Below are 27,083 nucleotides of genomic sequence, written 5' to 3'. Positions count from 1 at the left end.
ACATTCGGCCGGGAGGGACTTCCGGGCCTGCGCGCGCCGCCCGCTCCGCCCCGTGGAGAGGGCCCTCCCCTTGCGTCGCAACCCCTGTGGCTCCACTTTTCCCGCGTGATTCTTGCTCCCGGAGGCCGCGGAAACCCGGTAGTGTCGCAAGGTTAGTCTCTGGGCAGAAAATGGGAAACCTCAAAACAAACTAAAAACCGAACAGTAATTTATAAAATTCTTTCCTCAGTACTCCTCAGAATACCCTTCTGTTTCCGTTAATTTGTAACTAAGCCTCTTAGGTCGCTTTCCAAAGTTCTTGGAAAAGCATCTCCGAGAAAGGCTGTGGTCAGCGAATCCACAAACTTGCTGCAGTTCAACAGGCACTTGGGAAACAAACTTTGGTACTGCTGCCACGATCCTGGGCTTACTACTTTATTGTTAAATTTCAGTCTAGAGCAATCAGAATTACAAAGGAAGTCAAAAGGAAAATATTTTATCTTTTTATGCTTTTGGAATAAGTTTTTCTACTTTGGTATTGAGTTCTTTTACTGACAACTGATCCTACTGAATTGAGTTGTATGAAAAAGTAGATTTTGGCTAAGAAAACGGTGGTGATTATATAAAGACTGTGATCTCTAGTACTTAAGAACCAAGCTTCATAGAGACAAAGTAGAGTTATTATTTAATGGATATAGAGTTTCAGTTTTACAGGTTCTGGAGATGGATGGTGGTGACGGTTGCACAATTTTATGAATGTAAATATTTAATACTGCTGAACTGTACACCTAAAAATGATTAAGGTGGTTCTCACTACTGCACTTGACTAGTCTTAAAAAAATAATAAAAAATTTTTAAAAATGGTTAAGGTGGTGAATTTTGTGTTATGTGTGTTTTACCACAATTTTAAAATTTTTGGAAGAAAAAACAGGTCTGAGTTTTCTGAGGAAATGCTAAATAGCTGTGGACGAAGAGAAAAGAAAGTCACTGTGCATGTAAATAGTCATTAAGGTCTTTTGGGTTTGCTGAGGTCATTTAGGTGCTGGAGATGAATGGTTTCCAGATGAAGGCAAAACTAGGAGGTGTGGATCCTTTCTAGAGAGCTTTAGAAGTTTCTTTTCTTTTTTTTTTTTTTTTGCGGCACGCGGGCCTCTCACTGTTGTGGCCTCTCCCGTTGAGGAGCACAGGCTCCGGACGCGCAGGCTCAGCGGCCATGGCTCACCGGCCCAGCCGCTCCGCGGCATGTGGTATCTTCCAGGACCGGGGCACGAACCCGCGTCCCCTGCATCGGCAGGCGGACTCCCAACCACAGCGTCACCAGGGAAGTCCTGGAAGTTTCTTTTTTTTTAACGCGAGTTAAAAAAACTGGTTGTCATCCAGTTGTCCATAGTATCAATCCCTTAGCCTGGAATTCCAGGCTCCCTAATGTGATCCCAACCTCCTTTTCCTGTGGAATCTCCTATTAGTCTTTTAAACACTCAGTTATGATCTATTCACTGTCATACAAATCTTGTGTTTTGGGGCCATTGCTTGAAATCTCAGTTCATCGTAAATGAGTTGCTTCGTGGCTTTGCCTCCTTCAAGGATCAGTTCAAGGCACTTCGTCTAGGAGATATTTCTCCACCACACAATGATACCCCACCTCTGACATCACTCATTTGTATATTGCCTAGTGATTATGGTTTTATTGTAATCTTATTTTAACTCTTGCATTTTGATTTCTATTTTCTGGTACCTGTGTCTTGTGTATTGGATACATTTTATGTGCTTCCTCAGATTTCCCTGGCCTCGTTTACTTTGTGGACCCACAGTCCTTTCCTCTGCCTGGGGCTGACCAGTTGCATTTCTGGAATCTCTGGCTTCTCCTGCCACTTCTGGGATCCTGTGAAACACTGCACTGAACAATGCAGTAACTGGCTTCCCAGTGGCTGCTAGGAGGGCTTAGATGATGCATCCTGGAAGTATGAGGGGGTCACTCCCCACAGAGCCAGTTTTGACCAATTGAAAACAGTAGTCTTTGTGAGCACAACAGAGAAATTTTCCTTCCTTCTTCCTATTGAAACCAAGCCCCTCTAAAATCGAGTTTCCCTGCCGAGTTTATGATTAACCTCTCTGTAGAAAACTTTATTCCCTTTTTTGTTCCAGTAGGATTGAGGAGTATCAAAGAAAAGGGGGGATTGAAACCAAGCAGGACCCTGCAGGGCCCTCCCGGCTGCAAAGGCCCCTCCATGTCTCCTGTTTCTTGTAGGAAACAAAGGCTTTTGTTTCCTAGCCCTTCCCTGAGTTCCAAAGAGCAGACTCAAGCAGTTACAAATTAGGGAAGGGAGGAAATGCAGAAACAAAGGAAAAGCAGCCAAGTAGAAAAATTAATAATAGGTTAAACAATACTTCAATGATAAAACAGTCCTAATTCCTTCTCAAGGGATGTACACAACGATCTGATGTAAATCTTTGAGTTGTTCTGCAGAAATTAAGGCTCACCCCACCCAGGTGGAGGATGGTGACTATATACTGATCACAAGCACTAGACCCTAAACTTGTAGAAATCGGTTGATGATTAAGATTCTGGAAACATCACCCTATTACCTCACAGCCAACCAATCAAAAGAAAGTCTGTGAGGTGCAACCCTCACAACAAAAGTTGCCTTTAAAACCCTTCTCTGGAAGCCACAGAGGAGTTCCTGTCGTCTTTCCAGCACTAGCTGCCCGTTCTCTGCTTGGTGCCCTGCAATAAACGCTGCACTTTCCTTCAACACACCCCCATGTCAGTAGGTTGGCTTTGCTGCATGGTGGGCAAACAGACCAAGTTTGGTTCAGTAACACTTCCAACACATGGTTTCTCTCTCTCTCTTTTTTTTTTTATTTGGCATGGTATTTCTAAACAGTGTGTCTAGAGAAGGACAAGACTGAGTGCATGGATCTAGCAAGCAACCTATTGTCAAGGAAGAGCCAGCAAGGTAACACATCATCTTGTATTACTTCTCATCCTTCTCTACATAACAGCCTTCCAAAGTGTTACTCATTCTTGTTGTCCTGAATTTGTACCTCCCAAATAAAGCATCAGTGTTTAACTTTTACCTGTAGGGCAGGATCCACATTTTAAAATGTTTCTGTTATTCACACTACCTAGTGCATGGCATTTATTCAAAAAATATTATAAATAGGACTTGCCTGGTGGTCCAATGGCTAAGACTCCATGCTCCCAGTGCAGGGGGCATGAGTTCAATCCCTGGTCAGGGAACTAGATCCCACGTGCCGCCACTAAGAGTTCGCATGCCGCAACTGAAGATCCCACACGTGGCAATGAAGGTCCCGCATGCCACACCTGAGACCTGGCACAGCCAAATAATTTTTTTTTAATTATAAATATATGGTCAGTGTGTGAGAATTCCCTTTCTAGTACAAATAACTATGGAACTGTACTAGAGAGAAAATGCACATCAACATACAAAATATATTAGATGTTTTATTTATTTATTGTTTTTAGTACATACACTCACATGGTTCAAAATTCAAAAAGTACAAGTGGATTAACATTGAAAAGACTTCCTCCTACATTTGATCCCTAGCCTCTCAGTCTTCTTCCCTAAGAAAACCAATGTTATCACTTTTTAATGTATTTCTCCAGAAGAAGTTTATGAAGTTTATAGATATAGTAGCTTATATGTTTGTTTTTGCCCATTTTTTCCATTTAGCAATATATATTGGAAATGAATATTTTAAAACAACACATCTTGGTGATAACTCCATATTACTATATGATTACATGAAGAGCTTCTTCATTCTCTTGTATTGCTATACAGAAAGTATCCACTGTATCAGTATATCATAATTTAACACTCTCCTCACTTTTGCTATAAAAATAAGCCTGTAATAAGTTGCATGTATGTATTTTTTCCCATTTGCAAGATAAATTACTAGAAGTGTAATCTCTGGGTCTAGGGTAACAGGTCAGCTTTTGGCTGATGGTACCAACTCTTTTAGGGATGACTTTTGCTCTTCAGGGGCCCTCACTGCTTTTCCCTTCTCAATGACCTGAACAGCCTTTAGCAAACCATCCTGCAGAGCCTGGTTCTTTACCATATTAGTGATCATGAAATTGACATCTTTTATATACATTTGCCTTACTTTAGCAATGTAGTGTTCTGCCTTGTTACCATGTGCTACAAAGAAGGTACACAGTGCTGTGATATCTCCTTCTTGCATCCCATGCTCCTCCAGGACAGACTCCCATACAACTCTAATGCGCTTGTTCTTGACTTTTCGTCTAAGGATGGAGGCTAAGGTGGGAAGACCTCTCACCAGATCTGGCAGCTTCTCAAGCACACGAGTGTGCAAGTGGATGAGTACTTCAATGACGTAGCTGTATAAAATATTCAGTTCCATTGGAGTGAACCTACAAAAAATGTGGAGTGCTTCTTAAGCATTAGAACTCTTTACATACAAACATAAAATGAATTTTATTAGGATAATTCAAAGAAGTATAAACCTACTAGGAGAACTGTAAGCAGATTTGGTAGGAAGTCCCCAGAGAAAGAGAACCAGGCATGGCTCTCTTGACATAAGAGAAGCCATTTTGTTGTTGTTGTTGTTTGTTTGTTTGTTTTGCAATACGCGGGCCTCTCACTGTTGCGGCCTCTCCCGCTGTGGAGCGCAGGCTCTGGACGCGCGGGCCCAGCCGCTCCGCGGCATGTGGGATCCTCCCAGACCGGGGCACGAACCCGTGCCCCCTGCGTCGGCAGGCGGACTCTCAACCACTGCGCCAGCAGGGAAGCCCAAGAGAAGCCATTTTGTGATCTAAGCCTGGCCACAGTGCTTGACCTTGAACAGGTCTCAGTGATTCCTGATCTTAATGGGAAGTGAGGGAATGCAGGGACAAAGGAAAAGCTGTCAAGAGAAAGTAGTTTAGTGATAAGAGTCCTAGTTCCTCCTCAAGGGATATATATAACAATCTGATACACATATTTTGAGTTCTGCAGGAACTGAGGTCCCCACCCAGTGGAAGATGGAATAATGATGTTGACCTTTTCTGACCCTTATGACTTCAGTCAACTAAAGCTTGGACTCTGTCAACCTTTGCCCCAATTCGCTGCTGAATTCTCCTCTATTCAAGCCCCTTCATGAATATGCATGTACCCTGAGCTTAAAACTTCCCCAGTTTTGCTGTTTGGGAAAGAACCCTGGTGTTTTCCTTACTTGCTGCAAGTAATACGTCCTTTCTTGTCCCAGTCTTTGGCTTGGTTGTCTTTTGGTTCAACGCCCACCAAGAGGTGAACCCAGTTTTCAGGTAACAACCAGCGTTGCAGTTTAGAAAATGCTTACTTTAGAAATAGGGCCTGCCAGTGTTCATAGCAGTTATTTACAATAGCCGAGACATGGAAGCGACCTAAGTGTCCATCGACCAATGAATGGATAGAGAAGATGTGATACATATATACAGAGGAATGTTACTGAGACATAAAAAAGAACAAAATAATGACACTTGCAGCAACATGGATGGCCCCAGAGATTATTATAATTAAGTCAGACAAAGACAAATACCACATGATATCACTTATATGTGGAATCTAAAAAAATTATACAAATGAACTTATTTACAAAACAGATTCACAGACATAGAAAACAATTTTATGGTTACCAGAGGGGAAGGGGAGAGAGATAAATTAGGAGTTTAGGATTAACAGATACACACTATTAAAAGAATTTTAGGGCTTCCCTGGGTGCAGTGGTTGAGAGTCCGCCTGCGGATGCAGGGGACGCGGGCTCGTGCCCCGGTACGGGAGGATCCCACATGCCGCGGAGCGGCTGGGCCCGTGAGCCATGGCCGCTGAGCCTGCGCGTCCGGAGCCTGTGCTCCACAACGGGAGAGGCCGCAACAGTGAGAGGCCCGCGTACCGCGAAAAGAAAAGAAATAGGGTTTGCACTAAACTGGATAGCTTAGATCTCAGGCCACTCATATTATAAGTTTCTCCATGGCAGAGGAGTTATATTATCCATCTCTATGTTAGTAAGACTTTGGCAAGCAAGGGACTCTGAGATGTGTACCACAGTTCTGGCAAGTAAACAGGTGCTCAAATTAATCTCTTGAATGAATGAGCTTAAGAAAATGTAACTTCTTCACAATCCATTGTCGGAACCATATTAAGAAAACCAATTTTAGGGACTTCCCTGGTGGCACAGTGGTTAAGAGTCCGCCTGCCAATGCAGGGGACACGGGTTCGAGCCCTGGTCCAGGAAGATCCTACATGCTGTGGAGCAACTAAGCCTGTGCGCCACAACTACTGAGCCTGCGCTCTAGAGCCTGTGAGCCACAGCTACTGAGCTCGTGTGCTGCCACTACTGAAGCCCACGTGCCTAGAGCCCATGCTCCATAACCAGAGGAGCCCCCGCTTGCTGCAACTAGAGAAAGCCCGTGTGCAGCAACGAAGACCCAACGCAGCCAAAAATAAATAAATAAATTTATTAAAAAAAAAAAAGAAACCCAATTTTAGAATGACCACAGCAAGCTCTCACAAAACCACAAAATTCCACTGATTTCTGATTGGATACTCACTTGAATGACAGAACTGCTGTCCACAGCTCATCTTGTGCCGCTTGGTTTGCCAGAGTCTTGCTATGATGTTCAAATTTCTGTGTCAGATTATCCTTGGTGAAGTCCAGTTCTTTAAACTGTGCTTCTAATGCTTGGAGTTTGTGGTCTACTCTATAGGATAAAAGGATCAAGGGTTAATTTAGGTCAGGGCACAAAACTAAGGTTCTGTCTTAACATAAGGCTATAATACATTGTTTATAACCACTATCGAATTTGAATAGCTATTTACATTTTAAGATTATGAACAGATGTTCCCATTTGCCATTCTCTCTAGTCATCATCCTAGTTCTGGCATTCCTTATATTGCCAAACATGTGAATTGTCTAATTACCTCAATTATATTGCCATGTCTTGTCTTCGTACCATACTTTATACATTAAAAAATATTTTATACAAGCTTTAATTTGATTCTCACAGCCATTAGAAGTAAAGCGGTCATTTTTACTATTTACGGATAAAAAAATTGAGTCTCAAAAAGATTGAAACTGAACTGTCACATAGCTGACTAGTGCGGAGACCAGTATTTATTAAGGTGGCTTTCTCTGCCTTATTCTGACTGTCCAAGTCCCATCCATCAAGGATAAGCTCCAATTCCACTGACTGCTTGAATCCCTCAGCCTTTCTACCTGAAGATCTGCTCCCTGCCTACTTCTCTGTCACAGGACTGCCTCTATCTCTTGTCACTCCCCATCTCCTTTATTTTTAGAGTTAGTTTTCATGATCTAAGTTGTAAGCTCTTGGAGGGAGAGGATCAGAGACTATTTCTTGGAAATCTTTATGCCTGTCCCCCAATACCTATAAGAGGCCTTACACAGAAGTAATAAAACGTGTCTCCTATGATTGACATTTCTGATGTTAGTGAAATGCTAAGCAGTGTAACAGCAAAAGGGAGATCTGAGTAGCTCTGAACAGCCCTGATCATTAGAGGGCGCTGTGGCACCAAAATTATGTCTAACTGAACCACAAAGAATTGGAACCACACAACTCACTTGCCTGAAGCCACTCACATTGTCTTTCACGAAGGAAATGATACACACACAGCCACTTCCCCGAGTTTCTATGTCCCCAGTCACCCGAATACTGTTGTGGTTGCCTAGGGTTCTATCCTTGACCATTTTCTCTTCTTGGTCTTTACTTTCTCCCAAGGCTAATTTAGCTTCAGGTACGACCCCTCTCCTAAGCTCTAGACCTGTATATTCAACTATGTTTTGCACATATCCACCTGGATGGTGATGTCAAACTCAACTGTCTTAAGCTGAATCTACTAAGTCCCTCCTCCCTCCTCTCGCACCCCATCTTCAGAAATTTCGGCAATGGAATTTTCTCATTGCTTTGGATTCTATTTACATATAGATAAGGCTCTGTACGAAATGTGCATTTTTTTTAGTATAGGCCTGCATGACCTAATATGCCAGTAATCTCTGTCTGCAAGTCAAAACTATGATCTCTGGCAAACTCTTTGTATTAACTTTTAGACCTTTAAGAAGATATTGCTTTTAGGTCATCTCCAGCTTGAACTCTAGAGGTAAACTCTAGCTTGTCATTCAGTATAAAGGTTTACAGTTGGAGCATTTCTTTGGAATCTTTTCACCAAAAGGCATTCCCGATCATTCCAAATAAATCCTAAACAACATGTCTGCAAATCTGCGTTTCTACTACAACTCTCCAGCTCAGTTAATGGCATCACCATCTACCCAATTCCTCGAACTAGAAATCTCAGAATAACTCACCATTTTTTCCCTTTCTTTCCATCAGCGTGTCTCTAATCTATCCCATCCTCTCTATCTCCAGTAAGCCAGTTAATCACCATCTTTCACTTGGACCTAGGATTACAGTAGTCTAACTTGATTCCTCCTTTTCACGTCCAATCCATTCTCCAGAGATATTCTTCTAAAACACAATTCTGATCTTATAATTTGACTATTATATACATTTTATGCTGCCGACTTGCCCAGTGATATTGCTGGAGCCAAGTTGGATTTCCTCAGCAGGAAACACAGGCTCTTTGCCCTTCGTCCCCATCTTCTGCCAGTCCTCTCACACATTCTAGTCACCAGTCATATGAGACATCTAGCTGCTGACTGAATACCGTGTGCGATTCCAAGCTTCTATGCTTCCATGTACTGTTTCCTCAGCCTAGAATTCCTTACCGTATTTTTATTTCTTGTAAACTACTAACACTTTCAGATCCAGCCTAAATGTCCCTCTATGAAGGGTTGCTTTTCCAAAGGCAAAATTCATTCCTCTCTTCATGTTCTCATAGCCCTTTAGGAACATCACCATTATAATGTCAGTCACATTAAATTGTAAGCATTTTTGAATACGTCTGTTATTCCTAAGGCTGTGAGCTCCTTGAGGGCAGAAACCACATGTTACTTATTTTTGTAAACCTGGCATATAGCACATGCATTAATTGAATGGAATTATAAAACCTGGGAGTAGACTTTTCTTTATTATTAATTGACATTTTTTGAACCTGAACACGTTAACAGAGAAAGAATTCTAATTAGCATGTCCGTAGTTCTTTGCTTATTTTTATTCTTCATTCTTCTCTTACTCATCTTCCCAGAAAAGCAGACCCATGCTTGCTCCCTCCCTGTAGCCATTAGCAACCTTTTCATTGCCTCCTTTAAGGATATCAGGGTTGTGGTTTCATTGTTCATCTTCTTAAGGCAAAATGAAAAACAAACAAAACAAGCAAAACAAAAACCCAGTAGAGGTTTGAATCCAGGGTTTTCTGCTCTCTTCCACTCAGCAACAGGCAGCAGCAGTGTGAGTATTCGATCTAAATTCTGCCTGAAAGGTCACTCAGTACAAGAAGCTTTTAATAGCTTGTACATCCAAATATAGTTTCAAAGAGCTGATCCTGTGAACACAGGTGTCCTGGGATGCACTATAATATTTGCCTTTGAAAAGTGACCCATAGTTCATCAACCTAGTACAACAACCAGATGTAATTGTGGCTCTGTGTATATTCTGGTATGGATATACGGGTACACAATGTATACATAAACTAGGATTAAATTTAATGGAAATATTACTCTCTAATTTTAAGAGCTTAATTATTCACTTATAATCTCAATTAGGTTTAAAGAAGCCCCAGACTTTTTATGATGTATTATATCAATGCAAAAAAAATCCGACCATCCTTAGAAACTTATATTTATTGTAGTATTAGATTAGGTATTGGAAATAAAAACAGACATAAAACAGGATTCCTGAATTCAAGGGGTTTAAATACTCACTGGGGAGATACTTAAAAGATAATATATATTTAAAAGAAAATATATATAAAATGTGTGCTGAGTAGATACAGACCATAAAAATCATAGATGATGAGAGAGTAGGTCACTGAAGCCTTGGATAACTGAGAAGCACTCACATTGAAGGTGGGATTTGGTCTTGGCCTTAAAGGAAATGTAGGTCTCTGATTATCAGAGAAGAGAGAGAAGAACATTACTGGAGAAACTGTGTGGGTAAATTCACAGGGGTGGTTGGCAAGGTACATGATGTGGTCAGGGAACCATGAGTGAGTATTTTGTTGACTTTCAACAAAAGATTCATGTGAGAAAAAGAAAAATGACACAAACTGGTAAGAAGCAGGTCATGGATTTATTCATTCATTGAACAATTTATTTACTTATTCAATATTTGCTGAACACCATAAATATAAATCGAATGGGCAAAACCTATGAATGAATGATCAGCACTATTCCAGGTATTAGGAATAAAATGAGTAAGGCAAAATCCTTGCCCTAAGAAGCATACTAGTAGGGAGACTGAAAACGAGGATTGCAAAAGGGTTCTAGCCATCCTGGTAAGCAGTTTGGACATATGTGAGGTGTTGGTTCTGTAAGTTATTCTAGCACTGGTGTTTAAGATGGATCCAAATGAGAATGAAACCAGAGGCAGAGATGTCCCTCAGGAGACTGGAATCACAGTAGATGTGAAGCGATGAGATTATAATGTCTGTCCTTGGAGTGAAAAAGGAAAGGGACAGACCTGAGAGACAGTATGAGTCCCCAAGGCCTCCTGGGGGTTGGAGTCAGTAAGTCGCACATGAATTTCAGGAAAGTTTGGGTGTCCTGAAGGAATCAAGTCGTTCCTTGCCTCAGTGGGAAAACGTTGCTAGGGTCTTTGTATCCTACCCAGTGGCCATCCTCCCCAATACCTCCCCACCCCCGCTATTTTTTCCTCATTAACAGAATCTAAATCCAAATATTGTTTGAGCTTTGGGTAGCTGTGTGCTTCAAGGGACTCTGGGTCTACACACCCCCTTAGTCACAAGGGTGGTGAATCTTGATTAGACCAAGCCAATCACAGTAATTTTATTATTGTTGCCATTATCATTGGTTTAGGAATGGGCAGGTGGCAGAATTCTGGCCTATGAAATGTGAGAGGAGATTTACTGTGGGGCTTCTGAGAAAACATTTTTTTAAACTTGTGATAAAATATACATACCATAAAATTTACCATTTTTGGTTGGGGGGGTGGGTGAAATGGGTGAAGGTAGTCAAAAGGTACAGACTTATAATAAATAAGTCCTGGGGATGTAATGTACAGCATGGTGACTATATTTAATAACATTGTATTGTATATTTGAAAGTTGCTAAGAGACTTGATTTTAAAAGTTCTCATCTCAGGAAAAAAAATTGTAACTGTGTGTGGTTATGGACATTAACTACACTTACAATGGTGATCATCATGTACTGCATACGTATATAGAATCATTATGTTGTATACCTGAAACTAATACAATGTTGTATGTCAATTATATCTCAATTTAAAAATTTTACCATTTTTGACCATTTTAAGTGTACAGTTCTGTGACATTAAGAACATACACACTGTTGTCCAAACATTACCACCATTTCCATCTCCAGAACTTTTTCATCTTCCCCAGCTGAAACTCTGTACCTATTAAATACCAACTTCACATTCTCCCCTCTCCTCAGCCCCTGAAACCACCATTCCACTTTCTGTCTCTGTGAATTTGGCTATTCTAGCTCCTCACATAAGGGGAATTGTGTCTTCTTGTGACTGGGAGAAGAGTTTTTCTGATGATAAAAAGAAATACATGGGAGAAAATGTTCTCTTCTTCCCTCAATGTTGTTGGATTTTCCTTCATATGATGCCAGGGACTGCAGCATCCAGCCTATTACGGCTGTGAGGGGAACCAGCCTCAGGGAGTAAGCCAGGGCAGCAGAGCAGAGAGAGGAAAAGAACCTGTCCCAATGGAAAATAGTATGGAAGTTCCTCAAAAATTAAAAATAGAACTACTACTCTATGATCCAGCAATCCCACTTCTGGGTATATATGTATATCTAAAGGAAATGAATACCGGGTATCGACGAGAGACCTGCACTCCCATGTTCACTGCAGCATTATTCACAATAGCCAAGATATGGAAACAAGCTAAGTGTCAAGAAAGAAGAAAATTGTGATGTTTGCAGCAACATGGATGGACCTTGAGGGCATTATGCTAGGTGAAATAAGTCAGACAGAGAAGGACAAATACTGCATGGTAGCACTTATATGTGGACTCTAAATATAAAGTTAAATTCATAGAAACAGAGAGTAGAAAAGTGGTTGCCAGGGACCAGGGGGGTGGAGGCTGGGGAATAGAAAGAGATTGGAAAAAGGGTAAAGTTTAAAAAAGGAAGAAAGAAGCCATCACTGAACTAACCTCCCCTAGAACTGTTTCATTGCTAATGTGCTTATAAGGAATAACAACTTTGCCTTATTGATTAAGCCTTTATAGTTGGGGCTCTATCCTTAAGGAGTTTAGCAAAGTGAAGGAGACTTTTTTTTTTTCCCACACTGTGCGGCATGTGGGATCTTAGTTCCCCCACCAAGGATCAAACCCGGGCCCCCTGCAGTGGAAGCAGAGAGTCCTAACCACTGGACAGCCAGGGAATTCTGTGCAGGAGACTTTATACATCAAGTTCTTCTTTGATGGGGTTTCTTCAGAAGCCCTTCATTTCTCTGGAGCTAACATTAGTTTTCTTTATGGGTAGACCTGTGGCCAGTACCTTGACAAGGAAATAAAACAGAGAAGGAAGGAAACAATGGTGGAAACTCTCACGTAACCTGGCATCTCTGTCCTCAGCTCACTCAGCATGAGCCATTGGGGGACCAGCCCCGAGCCTCTGGAGGAATGTTTAGAACAGGGTGAAGAGCAAATGGTTTGGCTCTGGGATCAGAGCCTGCCAATTCCACCCACCAGTGCTGCTTCCTTTAGGATGCTGCCTGCCCATCCAGATCCAATACTTGTTCCCTTCTCCCTCCTTGCACTGACCACCTCTTGTCTGTACCGACCTAAATAGAACCTGCTGATCACCATCCTTGATTGCCTCTCTGCTATTTGGCCTGTTGTCTGCCCAATCTTTGAATTTCCTGATCTCTTCTGCCAGGCTCACCTTCTGGACCCTCCTTGTTCCCTGTCATATTGCTTTCCAAACTTTTTTTTTTAACTAATGAACTTTATTTTTTAGAGCAGTTTTAGGTTCCCAGGCAGAAGAGCAGAAAGTACAGCGAGTTTTTATATATCCCTCCCCTCACACAGACTCACCCTCCCTCACAGTAGACATCCATGTATCGCAGCGGTACATGTTACAAGTGATGAACCTACATTTTCACATCCTTATTATCCAAAGTCTCTAGTTTACGTTAGGGTTCACTCCAGGTGTTGTCCAGTCTGTAGGTTTTGACAAATGCATAGTAATCTGTATCCACCACTGTGATATCATACAGAATAGTCTCACTGTGTGCTCTGCCTATTCATCTCTCCCTCCCCGCAGACCTCTGGCAGCCACTGATCTTTTCACTGTCTCCCTAGTTTTGCCTTTCCCAGAATGTCATATGGCCAGAATCACACAGTATGTAGCCTTTTCAGATTGGCTTCTTTTACTTAGTGATATGCATTTAATTTTCCTCCAAGTCTTTTCATGGCTTGATAGCTCATTTCTTTTCCTTTTTCTTTTTTTTTTTTTTTTTTTTTCTGTATGCGGGCCTCTCACTGTTGTGGCCTCTTCCGTTGCGGAGCACAGGCTCCAGATGCGCAGGCCCAGCAGCCATGGCTCACGGGCCCAGCCGCTCCGCGGCATGTGGGATCTTCCCGGACCGGGGCATGAACCCCTGTCCCCTGCATCGCCAGGCAGACTTTCAACCACTGCGCCACCAGGGAAGCCCTCTTTTCCTTTTTCTTTTTAAACATTTTAAAATATTTATTTATTTATTTATTTTTGGCTGTGTTGGGTCTTTGTTGCTGCGTGTGGGCTTTCTCTAGTTGTGGCAAGTGGGGGCTACTCTTCGTTGTGGTGCGCGGGCTTCTCATTGCGGTGGCTTTTCTTGTTGCAGAGCACAGGCTCTAGGTGCACAGGCTTCAGTAGTTGTGGCTCGCAGGCTTTGTTGCTCCGCGGCATGTGGGATCTTCCCGGACCTGGGCTCAAACCCATGTCCCCTGTATTGGCAGGCAGATTCTTAACCACTGCACCACCAGGGGAGTCCTGTTAGCTCATTTCTTTTTAGCACTGAATAATATTCCATTGCCTGAATGTACCACAGTTTCTTTATCCATTCACCTACTGAAGGAATCTTGAATGCTTCTAAGTTTTGGCAACTATGAATAAAGCCACTATAAATACACATGTGTAAGTTTTTGTGTGGACATAAATTTTCAATTTATTGAGTAAATACCAAGGATCTCGATTGCTGGATTGCATGGTAAGAGTATGTTTAGTTTGTAAGTGTCTTCCAAAGTGGCTGTACTATTTTGTATTTCTACCAGCAATGGAGTTAGAGTTCTTTTTGCTCTGCATTCTTGCCAGCATTAGGTGTTGTCATTGTTTTGGATTTTGACCACTCTAATAAGTGTGTAGTGGTATCTCATTATTTTAATTTGTAATTCCCTAATGACAAATGATGTCGAATATCTTTCATATGCTTACTTGCCATCTGTGTATCTTCTTCTGTGAAATCTCTGTTCAAGTGTTTTGCCCTTTTAAAAGTCAGGTTGTTTTCTTATTGTTGAGTTTTAGGAGCTCTTTGTATATTTTGAATAATGGTACTTTATCAGTTGTATATTTTAAAAATATTTTCTTCCACAAACCTTTTTCATAGCAAAGCTGCAACCTAGATTTCTGCCTGTTTTCTGTTGCGGGGTACAGATCTTTGAAAGAACGAGGAACTCAAGACCTAAACAGCAGTGCCAAGAACTAAATAGTACTTTGGTCTGCTAAAACAAGCATCTGAGAAACAAGCATCTAAAGCAGCAGCAGGTTTTCGTTGTTCATCCTAGAGCTGAATCAAGTACTAACAATTGAATACTTGGAGTACTATCTTTGAGTGCTGAACTCAAAGTACAGACACTAAGAGAGTAATGTTATTTCTGACCCAGGGAAAAGATCCAGGAGTTTTTGCCAGAGATGAAGTTACCAATAGTAAGTTTACTAATGGCCACCTTGCCCTAAGAGTTCTTGTAAAGGTAGCACATGTGGATGGAAATAGGGCTTGTTAAAATGATATTTTGTCAGGGGGGCTGCCAACCTGGTTTTTCCCACTTTTTTTTTTTTTTTTTTTTTTTTGCGGTACGCGGGCCTCTCACTGTTGTGGCCTCTCCCGTTGCGGAGCACAGGCTCTGGACGCGCAGGCTCAGCGGCCATGGCTCACGGGCCCAGCCGCTCCGCAGCATGTGGGATCTTCCCGGACCGGGGCACGAACCCGTGTCCCCTGCATCGGCAGGTGGACTCTCAACCACTGCGCCACCAGGGAAGCCCTCCCACTTTTTTAGATTGCTCACAGTGCAACCTTCAGGAAAATGCATTCAGTCCAGATACTTACCTACACCAGTACATCAGAGGAAGGGGTTCTTTAACTTGTGAATTTATAAAGACTACAAAAGGATTCATTGAGAATGTCTGAGCTCATATTCTTGAAAGAGAATTCCATACATTTTATTAGCTCCATCACCAGACTCAACCTTTCACCTGACCCAGTCATCATATAAAAGCAAAATTCAGACACAGTGCCAATTCCAGGCGATCACTCCATTTGCTTGCAACCTGCTTGCATTGGTTTCCTTTTCCCTCATTTCTAGATTCCAGTTTCTAAAACCTGGCTTGGTGTCCTTCAGGCTAAACTGTCCTTGGTCTCTGATCAGATTGGTACAAATTCTTGTTCTGCCACTTCTTAACTCTGTGAGCTTGTGCAGGTTACTTAATATCTCTCATCCCCCATTTCTATATTTTAAAATGGGGGCCATCATCAAAAGGACTTTAGAGGGATTGGGCCTCAACTACCCACAGAGGGAACCTGTACTCTGTGTTGGCTATCTTCCCTTCTCTGTCTCACTTTCCTACTTCTGTACTATGGGTGCTTCCTGAAATTGTAACTGAGCAGGACCCTATGGGGCCTTCCTGGGACAGAACCCCCCCCCAACACACATTTCCTCTGCCTCTCTATTTTCTGTAGCAAAACTTTAGCCTCCTAGGCCTTCCCTGAGTTCCAATGAATAAATTTAATCAGAGAAGCGAGAAAATGCGGAGACAAAGGAAAATAGTCAAATAAGACAAGATAATAATAGTTTAGCCACTAAACAAAGTCAAGGACCTTTAGTTCCTCCTCAAGGACTACAGATAATATTCTAAGCCACATTCTTTGAGCTACTTTGCAGATACGGAAACGCTTGCCAGATGGAAGAAGTTGATTATATCTCCCCTACAAGCACGTAGACTCCAGACCAGTCGGAGCCAGAAGGTTGATGCTGTTGACTCCTGAGTACCTCACCACCAACCAGTCAGAAGAACGTCCATGAACTGATCACATACCCCACAACCCTCTCCTCAGGATGTATCCCCTTCTTTTCCAATATAATTTCTGAGTAAAACCTGGGGAGTCAGGGGTTTGTTCTTTGGGACATGAGTCCACCTCTTCCCCAGGATTGCCAGCTTGCTCAGTAAAGCTATCTTTCCTTTTACCCAACACTTGTCTCTCAGTATTGGATTCTTGAGTGGTAAGCAGCTGAACCTGAGTTAGGTGACAGAATCATCTCACAAACTACATGCAATTCTCATCTCAGGTCCTGCTCTGGGGTAAACCAAATTAAGACTACACCCCTATATCTGTTTCACATTTCTTGTTCAAACATTAATCTCAAGAATCTTATTAGACCCTACTAGCTAGATTGGCTATTGACCCCCACTGTGTCTGTGTGATAGGCATGTTCATGGACAGTGGGGTTCTTATGGAAACTTCCATTAATGAACTGGTGAAAAACAAAAATGGTTTAGCTACTTCAAATCTACTGATTTTTTTTTTTTTGGCCACGCCACATGGCATGGGGGATCTTAGCTCCCCGACCAGGGATCAAACCCGTGCCCCCTGCAGTGGAAGTGCGGAGTCTTAACCACTGGACTGCCAGGGAAGTCCCCCTGAATTTTTTTAAATTAATAAGGGTTTAAAAAAAATCAAAGCGTCGGGGGCTTCCCTGGTGGTGCAGTGGTTAAGAATCCGCCTGCCAATGAAGGGCACATGGGTTCGAACCCTGGTCTGGGAAGATCCCACATGCTGCAGAGCAACTAAGTCTGTGCATCACAACTCCTGAGCCTGCACTCTAGAGCCCGCTCGCCACAACTGCTGAGCTCACGTGCCACAACTACTGAAGCCCACGTGCCTAAAGCCTGTGCTCCACAACAAGAGAAGCGACCGCAATGAGAAGCCTGCACACTGCAACGAAGAGTAGCCCCGACTTGTCACAACTAAAGAAAGTCCGTGTGCAGAAAAAAGACCCAACACAGGCAAAAATAAATAAATAAATTTATATTTTAAAAAATCGAAGTGTAACATGCACACAGAAAGCTGTATATCATAAACTTGTGAAAATTAATAAAGGGAAACCTCACTAAAAATGGCATCGAGAGGCTAGAAGTGGAAGCTCTCATGCAGTACCACTCAAAACCAACTACAGATCCCAACAGAAGAATCATCAACAGGAAAGAATCACCAATTACAGGCCCCAACAGGAAGAGGTGTATGTTGAGTATCCTACAAGAATTTGACTACCCCAGCAACTCAGCCAATGAGAAAGTGTCATCACCCTGAACTCCACTTTTCTTCAGTGTGCTTTCATTCAAAACAACCTTTTCCAACTTGCTCCATTTTTTCTATAAAATAACGTTCCTCTCCTTTGTTTGATGGACTTGCCTATGGTTTTTGCTGTGGCTTATTTGTCCTGAATTGCAACTCCCTGCTATTCCCAATTAAACCAATTTTTGCTGGTAAAATAACTGACTCTTTTATTTTTAAAATCAACAAGCTTGATGACTGTGATATTTTGATATAATAAGAAATACATATTTGGTCCTTGTCCTGGTTCTTGGCACAGAGCTTCTAAAACTCTTTATCACTTCCTAAGTGATAAGAGTAATAGGAACATCTCTTGTTATAATTGTTTTTTGTCCCTGGATCCTAAAACAGGTGAAAGAAGCATCTTTTATTATAATATTTGGTTTTATCCCCAGTTACTGAAATAGCTACAGAGTGATAAAGGTGAAAGGAGTGTCCTTTGTTATTCATAAAAAGCCACTTTCAACAACACCTGAGTTTATGTTAGTGAGGCAATTTTTATTTTTTATTTATTTTTAATTTCTCTTTATTTGCAAATTCAAAGCAATAAAATTTGGTATCCTTTAATCCATCAGATTACATATCCATGACAATATGTACAATGTTTCTTTTTTTTGAGTTTTATTTTTTTATACAGCAGGTTCTTATTAGTCATCAATTTTATACACATCAGTGTATACATGTCAATCCCAATCACCCAATTCATCACACCACCACCACCACCACCCTGCTGCTTTCCCCCCTTGGTGTCCATATGTTTGTTCTCTACATCTGTGTCGCAATTTCTGCCCTGCAAACCGGTTCATCTGTACCATTTTTTTCTAGGTTCCACATATATGTGTTAATACATGATATTTGTTTTTCTCTTTCTGACTTACTTCACTCTGTATGACAGTCTCTAAATCCATCCACGTCTCAACAAATGACCCAATTTTGTTCCTGTTTATGGCTGAGTAATATTCCATTGTATATATGTACCACATCTTCTATATCCATTTCTCTGTCGATGGGCATTTAGGTTGCTTCCATGTCTTGGCTATTGTAAACAGTGCTGCAATGAACATTGGGGTGCATGTGTCTTTTTGAATTATGGTTTTCTCTGGGTATATGCCCAGTAGTGGAATTGCTGGATCATACAGTAATTCTACTTTTAGTTTTTTAAGGAACCTCCATACTGTTCTCCATAGTGGCTGTATCAATTTACATTCCCACCAACAGTGCAAGAGGATTCCCTTTTCTCCACACTCTCTCCAGCATCTATTGTTTGTAGATTTTCTGATGGCGCCCATTCTAACTGGTGTGAGGTGATACCTCATTGTAGTTTTGATTTGCATTTCTCTAATAATTAGTGATGTTGAGCAGCTTTTCATGTGCCGCTTGGCCATCTGTATGTCTTCTTTGGAGAAATGTGTATTTAGGTCTTCTGCCCATTTTTGGATTGGCTTGTTTGTTTTTTTAATGTTGAGCTGCTTGAACTGTTTATACATTTTAGAGATTAATCCTTTGTCCATTGATTCGTTTGCAAATATTTTCTCCCATTCTGAGGGTTGTCTTTTTGTCTTGTTTGTAGTTTGCTTTGCAAAAGCTTCTAAGTTTCATTAAGTCCCATTTGTTTATTTTTCTTTTTATTTCCATTACTCTAGAAGGTGGATCAAGAAAGATCTTGCTGTGATTTATGTCAAAGACTGTTCTTCCTGTGTTTTCCTCTAAGAGTTTTGTAGTGTCCGGTCTTAAGTTTAGGTCAATAATCCATTTTGAGTTTATTTTTGTGTATGGTGTTAGGGAGTGTTCTGATTTCATTCTTTTACATGTAGCTGTCCAGTGTTCCCAGCACCATTTGTTGAAGAGACTGTCTTTTCTCCATTGTATATCCTTCCCTCCTTTGTCATAGATTAGCTGACCATAAGTGCGTGGGTTTATCTCTGGGTTTTCTATCTTGTTCCATTGATCTGTATTTCCGTTTTTGTGCCAGTACCATATGGTCTTGATTACTGTAGCTTTGTAGTATAGTCTGAAGTCAGAGACTCTGACCCCTCCAGATCCACTTTTTCCCTTCAAGACTGCTTTGGCTATTCAGGGTCTTTTGTGTCTCCATACAAATTTTAAGGTTTTTTGTTCTAGTTCTGTAAAAAATGCCATTGGTAATTTCATAGGAATTGCACTGAATCTGTAGATTGCTTTGGGTAGTGTAGTCATTTTCACAATATTGATTCTTCCAATCCAAGAACCTGGTATATCCATCTGTTGGTATCATCTTTAATTTCTTTCATCAGTGTCTTATAGTTTTCTGCATATAGGTCTTTTGTCTCCCTAGGTAGGTTTATTCCTAGGTATTTTTGTTGCAATGGCAAATGGGAATGTTTCCTTAATTTCTCTTTCAGATATTTCATCATTAGTGTATAGGAATGCAAGAGAGTTCTGTGCGTTAATTTTGTATCTTGCAACTTTACCAAATTCGTTGATTAGCTCTAGTAGTTTTCTGGTGGCATCTTTAGGATTCTCTATGTATAGTAACATGTCATCTGCAAACAGTGACAGTTTTACTTCTTCTTTTCCAATTTGTATTCATTTTATTTCTTTTTCTTCTCTGATTACCATGGCTAGGACTTCCAAAACTGTGTTGAATAATAGTGGTGAGAGTGGACATCCTTGTCTCGTTCCTGATCTTAGAGGAAATGCTTTCAGTTTTTCACCATTGAGAATGATGTTTGCTGTGGGTTTGTCGTATATGGCCTTTCTTATCTTGAGGTAGGTTCCCTCTATGCCCACTTTCTGGAGAGTTTTTATCATAAATGGGTGTTGAATTTTGTCAAAAGCTTTTTCTGCATCTATTGAGATGATCATATGGTTTTTCTTCTTCAATTTGTTAATACGGTGTATCACATTGATTGATTTGCATATATTGAAGAATCCTTGCATCCCTGGTATAAATCCCACTTGATCATAGTGTATGATCCTTTTAATGTGTTGTTGGATTCTGTTTGCTTGAATTTTTGAGGATTTTTGCATCTATATTCATCAGTGATATTGGTCTGTAATTTTCTTTTTTTGTAGTATCTTTGTCTGGTTTTGGTATCAGGGTGATGGTGGCCTCATAGAATGAGTTTGGGAGTGTTCCTTCCTCCGCAATTTTTTGGAAGAGTTTGAGAAGGATGGGTGTTAGCTCTTCTCTAAATGTTTGATAGAATTCACCTGTAAAGCCATCTGGTCTTGGACTTCTGTTTGGTGGAAGATTTTTAATCACAGTTTCAGTTTCATTACTTGTGATTGGTCTGTTCATATTTTCTATTTCTTCCTGGTTCAGTCTTGGAAGGTACTACCTTTGGAAGAATTTGTCCATTTCTTCCAGGTTGTCCATTTTATTGGCATAGATTTGCTTGTAGTAATCTCTTAGGATGCTTTGTATTTCTGTGGTGTCTGTTGTAACTTCTCCTTTTTCATTTTTAATTGTATTGATTTGAGTCCTCTCCCTCTTTTTCATGATGAGTCTGGCTAATGGTTTATCAATTTTGTATACCTTCTCAAAGAACCAGCTTTTAGTTTTATTGATCTTTGCTATTGTTTTCTTTCTTTCTGTTGCATTTATTTCTGCTCTGATCTTTATGATTTCTTTCCTTCTGCTAACTTTGGGTTTTGTTTGTTCTTCTTTCTCTAGTTCCTTTAGTTGTAAGGTTAGATTTTTTATTTGAGATAGTTCTTGTTTCTTGAGGTAGGCTTGTATAACTATAAACTTCCCTCTTAGAACTGATTTTGCTGCATCCCTTAGGTTTTGGATCATCATGTTTTCATTGTCATTTGTGTCTAGGTATTTTTTTATTTCCTCTTTGATTTCTTCAGTAATTTCTTGGTTATTTAGTAACGTAGTGTTTAGCCTTCATGTGTTTGTTTTTTTTACATTTTCCCCCTGTAATTCATTTCTATAATCTCAAAGCATTGTGGTCAGAAAAGATGTTTGATATGATTTCAATTTTCTGAAATTTACTGAGGCTTGATTTGTCACCCAAGATGTGATCTATCCTGGAGAATGTTCCGTGCCCACTTGAGAAGAAAGTATAATCTGCTGTTTTTGGATGGAATGTCCTATAAATATCAATTAAATCTATCTGGTCTATTGTGTCATTTAAAGCTTCTGTTTCCTTATTTATTTTCATTTTGGATGATTTGTCCATGGTGTAAGTGAGGTGTTAAAGTCCCCCACTATGATTGTGTTACTGTCGATTTCCTCTTTTATAGCTGTTAGCAGTTGCCTTATGTATTGAGGTGCTCCTATGTTGGGTGCATATATATTTATAATTGTTATATCTTCTTCTTGGACTGATCCCTTGATCATTATATAGTGTCCTTCCTTGTCTCTTATAACATTCTTTATTTGAAAGTATATTTTATCTGATTTGAATATTGCCACTGCAGCTTTCTTTTGATTTCCATTTGCAGGGAATATCTTTTTCCATGCCCTCACTTTCAGTCTGTATGTGTTCCTAGGTCTGTAGTGGGTCTCTTGTAGACAGCATATATATGGGGGGGTTTTTTTGTATCCATTCAGCAAGCCTGTGTCTTTTGGTTGGAACATTTAATCCATTCACGTTTAAGGTAATTATCGATATGTATGTTCCTATGACCATTTTCTTAATTGTTTTGGGTTTGTTTTTGTAGGTCCTTTTCTTCTCTTGTGTTTCCTACTTAGAGAAGTTCCTTTAGCATTTGTTGTAGAGGTGGTTTGGTGGTGCTGAATTCTCTTAGCTTTTGCTTGTCTGTAAAGCTTTTGATTTCCCCATCAAATCTGAATGAGATCCTTGCAGGGTAGGGTAATCTTGGTTGTAGGTTCTTCTCTTTCATCACTTTAAGTATATCATGCCACTCCCTTCTGGCTTGTAGAGTTTCTGTTGAGTAATCAGCTGTTAACCTTATGGGAGTTCCCTTGTATGTTATTTGTTGTTTTTCCCTTGCTGCTTTCAATAATTTTTCTTTGTCTTTAATTTTTGCCAGTTTGATTACTATGTGTCTCGGTGTGTTTCTCCTTGGGTTTATCCTGTATGGAACTGTCTGCAGTTCCTCGACTTGGGTGGCTATTTCCTTTCCCATGTTAGGGAATTTTTCGACTATAATCTATTCAAATATTTTGTCGGATCCTTTCTCTCTCTCTTCTCCTTCTGGGACCCCTATAATGTGAATGTTGTTGTGTTTAATGTTGTCCCAGAGGTCTCTTAGGATGTCTTCATTTCTTTTCATTCTTTTTTCTTTATTCTGTTCTGCAGCAGTGAATTATACCATTCTGTCTTCCAGGTCACTTATCTGTTCTTCTGCCTCAGTTATTCTGCTATTGATTCCTTCTAGCGTATTTTTCATTTCAGTTATTGTATTGTTCATCTCTGTTTGTTTGTTCTTTAATTCTTCTAGGTCTTTGTTAAACATTTCTTGCATCTTCTCGATCTTTGCCTCTATTCCTTTTCCAAAGTCCTGGGTCATCTTCACTATCATTATTCTGAATTCTTTTTCTGGAAGGTTGCCTATCTCCACTTCATTTAGTTGTTTTTCTGGGGTTTTATCTTGTTCCTTCATCTGGCACATAGCCCTCTGCCCTTTCATCTTGTCTATCTTTCTGTGAATGTGGTTTTTGTTCCACAGGCTGCAGGATTGTAGTTCTTGCTTTTGGTGTCTGCCCTCTGGTGGATGAGGCTATCTAAGAGGCTTGTGCAAGTTTCCTGATGGGAGGGACTGGTGGTGGGTCTATTTTTAATTTTTAATTTATTTTTTTACCAGGAATTTTTATTCATTAAAAAAAAATTTTTTTTCTGCGGTATGCAGGCCTCTCACCGTGCGGCCTCTCCCACCGTGGAGCACAGGTTCCGAACACGCAGGCCCAGCAGCCGTGGCCCACGGGCCCAGCCACTCTGCGGCATGTGGGATCCTCCCAGACTGGGGCACGAACCCGCGTCCCCTGCATCGGCAGGTGGATTCCCAACCACTGCGCCACCAGAGAAGCCCTATTCATTTTTTAAAACATCTTTATTGTAGTATAATTGCTTTAAAATTGTGTGTTCGTTTCTGCTGTATAACCAAATGAATCAGCTATACCTATACATATATCCCCATATCTCCTCCCTCTTGCATCTCCCCCCCACCCTCTCTATCCCATCAGTGAGCCAATTTTTAGAAAGCCCCTAATGATGTGGGGCTGGTTGCTCGGAGAATCAACCACATGATTAGAGGGTTGGAAATTTCAGCTCTGCTCCTGAACCTCTCGGGAAGGAAGAGTGGCTAAATGTTAAGTTAACCAGTAATGCCAGTGACTTAATCCATTATACCTATTGTAATGAAGCCTCCATAAAAATCCTAAGCAAAGGGGTTTGGAGAGCTTCTAGTTGGATGAGCAAGAACACATCCATATGCCAGTAGGGTGGTGAACCCCAAACTCTACAGGGACAAAATCTCCTATGCTTGGGACCCTTCTGGACCTCACCCTATGTATCTTTTCAACTGGCTATTCATTTGTATTCTTTAATATATGCTTCATAATCAATTGGTAATAGTAAGTAAGCTGTGTTCCTGGGTTCTGTGAGCCATTCTAGCAAACCATCAAACTTGAGAAGGGGGTCTCAGGAACCCTTGATTTATAGCCAGTCATTCAGAGGTACAAGTGACAATTTGGGACTTTTGATTGGCGCCTGAAGTGGGGCAATCTTGGGTGACTGAGCTCTTAACCTGTGGGTCTGTGCCAACTCTGGGCAGTTAGTTTTAGAACTGAGTTAAATTGTAGGACATCCAGCAGGTGTATGCCAAGAACTGGAGAATTGTTTGGTGTGGAAAACCCCACACATCTGGCGTCAGAAGTATTGTGTATAGAGAGGAAATGGTGTTTTTCCTTTTAATGATTTATCACAAAATGAACACATTCATGTAAATTTAACCCAAATTAAAAAAATAGAATATTGCTAACATGCCAGATTTGTCATGGCCTTTGTGGCCCCTCCCAATTACTGCTTTCCCTCTCCTCCTAAAAGATAACCACTATCTCATTATACATTAATTTTGCTTATTTTTGAAATTTTAACAAATGGAATCATACAGTATATATTTATAACAGCTTTACTGAGATATAATTCATATATCATACAAGTGACTCATTTTAAATATACAAGTCAAGAGTTTTTAGCATATTTACAGAGTTGTACAACCATTACCACAGCAATTTTTGAACATGTACATCACCACAAAAAGAAACCCTATACCTATCAGCAGTCATTCCCCTTCCTTCCTAATCCCTCCTCCCCCTGCGTGTAGATTTGCTTATTCTGGACATTTCATATAAATGGAATCATACAAGGTATCGTCTTTTGTGACTGGTTTTATTGACTTCGCATAGTGTTTCCAAGGGTCATCCATATTATAGCATGGATCTGTATTTCATTCCTTTTTATTGCCAAATAATATTCCATTATGTGGTGTTACAGACTGAATTGTGTCCCCCACCCCCACCCCAAATTCATATGTTGAAGCCTTAACCCCCAATGTGATTTGGAAATAGGAACTTTAAAGAGGTAATTAAGATTATATGAGGTCATATGGCTAGAGCCCTAATCCAATATGACTACTGTCATTACAGGAAGAAGAAGAGTCACCAAGGAGGTACACGAACAAGAGAAAAGGCCATGTGAGGACATAGCGAGAAGGCAGCCATCTGCAAACAAAGGAGAGAGGTCCCAGGAGAAACCAAATATACCGACACCTTGTTACTGGATAGCCTCCAGAAATGTGACAAATAATTTTCTGCTGTTTAAGCCATCCAGTCTGTGGTATTCTGTTATGGCAACCCCAGTAGAACTAATGCATGAACCAAATGGAAATTTTAGAGCTGAAATATGCAACAACTGAAATTAAAAATTTACTGGGTAAATTAGGCCCTGGAGATGAAAAGAGCAATGAATCTGAAGACAGGGCAATGGAAACCCTTTAAACTGAAGCACAGAGACGTAAGGCTGAAAAGTAATTAACAGAGCCTCAGTAATCTGTGAGACAATATCAAGTGTTCTGACATATGTGTGTTGGAGTTCCAGCAAGAGAGGGAAGCAGCAAAAAACAGCTGGTGTCAGAAATATTTCCAAATTTGATGACACATTAAATTCCAAGAAGTTCAAAGACGTCCAAGCAGAATATACATAAGGAAAAGCATACCAATTTGATGACAGTTGATTACACTGTATTGTATAAGTGAAATTTGCTAAGAGAGTAGAACTTAAATGTTCTCACCAATAAAGAAAGAGAGAGAGGGAGAGAGAGAAAGAAAAAGAGAAAGGGAAAGAGAGGTGATGGCTGTGATAATTAACTGGATGGGGGAATCCTTTCACAATTTATACCTATATCAAATCATCATGTTGTACACTTTAAATATCTTATGATTTTATTTGCCAATAATGCTGAAGAAAACCCCAGCCATACCAAAGCACAACAAAATCAAATTGTTGAAAAACACTGAGAAGAGAACATCGTAAAACCACCAAGGAGGGACTTCCCTGGTGGCACAGTGCTTAAGAATCCGCCCACCAATGCAGGGGACATGGATTCGAGGTCTGGGAAGATCCCATATGCCGTGGAGCAACTAAGCCCGTGTGCCACAACTACTGAGCCCGTGTGCCACAACTACTGAAGCCTGAACGCCTAGAGCCTGTGCTCTGCAGCAAGAGAAGCCACCGCAGTGAGAAGCTCGTGCACCGCAACAGAGTAGCCCCTGCTCACCGCAACTGGAGAAAGCCCGCGCATAGCAACGAAGACCCAACGCAGCCAAAAATAATAAATAAATAAATAAATAAATAAATTTTTTAAAAAAGCACCAAGGAATAAATGATGCATTAAATACAGAGAAACCGGGACTTCCCTGGTGGCGCAGTGGTTGAGAGTCTGCCTGCCAATGCAGGGGACACGGTTTCGTGCCCCGGTCCGGGAAGATCCCACATGCCGCAGAGCGGCTGGGCCCGTGAGCCATGGCCGCTGAGCCTGCACGTCCGGAGCCTGTGCTCCGCAACAGGAGAGGCCACAACAGTGAGAGGCCTGTGTACCGCAAAATAAATAAATAAATAAATAAATACAGAGAAACCAAGATAAACATTACTGATGAGTTCTCATCAGAAACAATACAAGCCAGGGGAAATTGAACTATCATCTTGAAACTGATGAAACCAAATAAAAACAAGGGGTAAAAAAACTACCAGCCCACAATTGGTAATAATATATTTCAACATGAAGGTGAAATAAAAAGATATTTGAGAACAAAAAAGATCAGACTGGAGTAGGGTGGGCGGTCAATCCAATACGACTAGTGTTGTCCTAGTCCCTACAGGCTGCTACAACAAAATACCACAGACTGGGTAGCTTATAAACAACAGACACTTAT

At 40.8% G+C, this 27,083-nt stretch overlaps 1 protein-coding gene and 1 long non-coding RNA gene across 3 annotated transcripts; one reads left to right on the top strand and one right to left on the bottom strand.

The window, feature by feature from the left end:
* The first annotated feature begins 67 nt into the window (after positions 1 to 67).
* LOC132490772 (uncharacterized) lies at positions 68 to 26,519 on the top strand. The gene is made up of 2 exons (XR_009532601.1): positions 68 to 151; positions 25,299 to 26,519. It is a non-coding gene; the product is annotated as an uncharacterized LOC132490772 (long non-coding RNA).
* SMCO1 (single-pass membrane protein with coiled-coil domains 1) lies at positions 3,931 to 9,234 on the bottom strand. 2 transcript variants are annotated; one of them, XM_060100271.1, is made up of 3 exons: positions 9,185 to 9,234; positions 6,533 to 6,682; positions 3,931 to 4,375 (listed from the first exon to the last, which is right to left on the bottom strand). In XM_060100271.1, exons 1-3 carry the CDS (start codon positions 9,232 to 9,234, stop codon positions 3,931 to 3,933), a joined length of 645 nt encoding a protein of 214 aa, XP_059956254.1. The 2 variants fall into 2 exon arrangements, with proteins under 2 accessions (XP_059956254.1, XP_059956255.1); XM_060100272.1 differs by lacking the exon at positions 9,185 to 9,234 and adding an exon at positions 9,129 to 9,154.
* Positions 26,520 to 27,083: the final 564 nt, after the last annotated feature.

This window comes from Mesoplodon densirostris, chromosome 5, assembly GCF_025265405.1.
Source record: "Mesoplodon densirostris isolate mMesDen1 chromosome 5, mMesDen1 primary haplotype, whole genome shotgun sequence".
NCBI lineage: Eukaryota > Metazoa > Chordata > Mammalia > Artiodactyla > Ziphiidae > Mesoplodon > Mesoplodon densirostris.
This window is presented reverse-complemented; position numbering and strand designations above follow the sequence as displayed.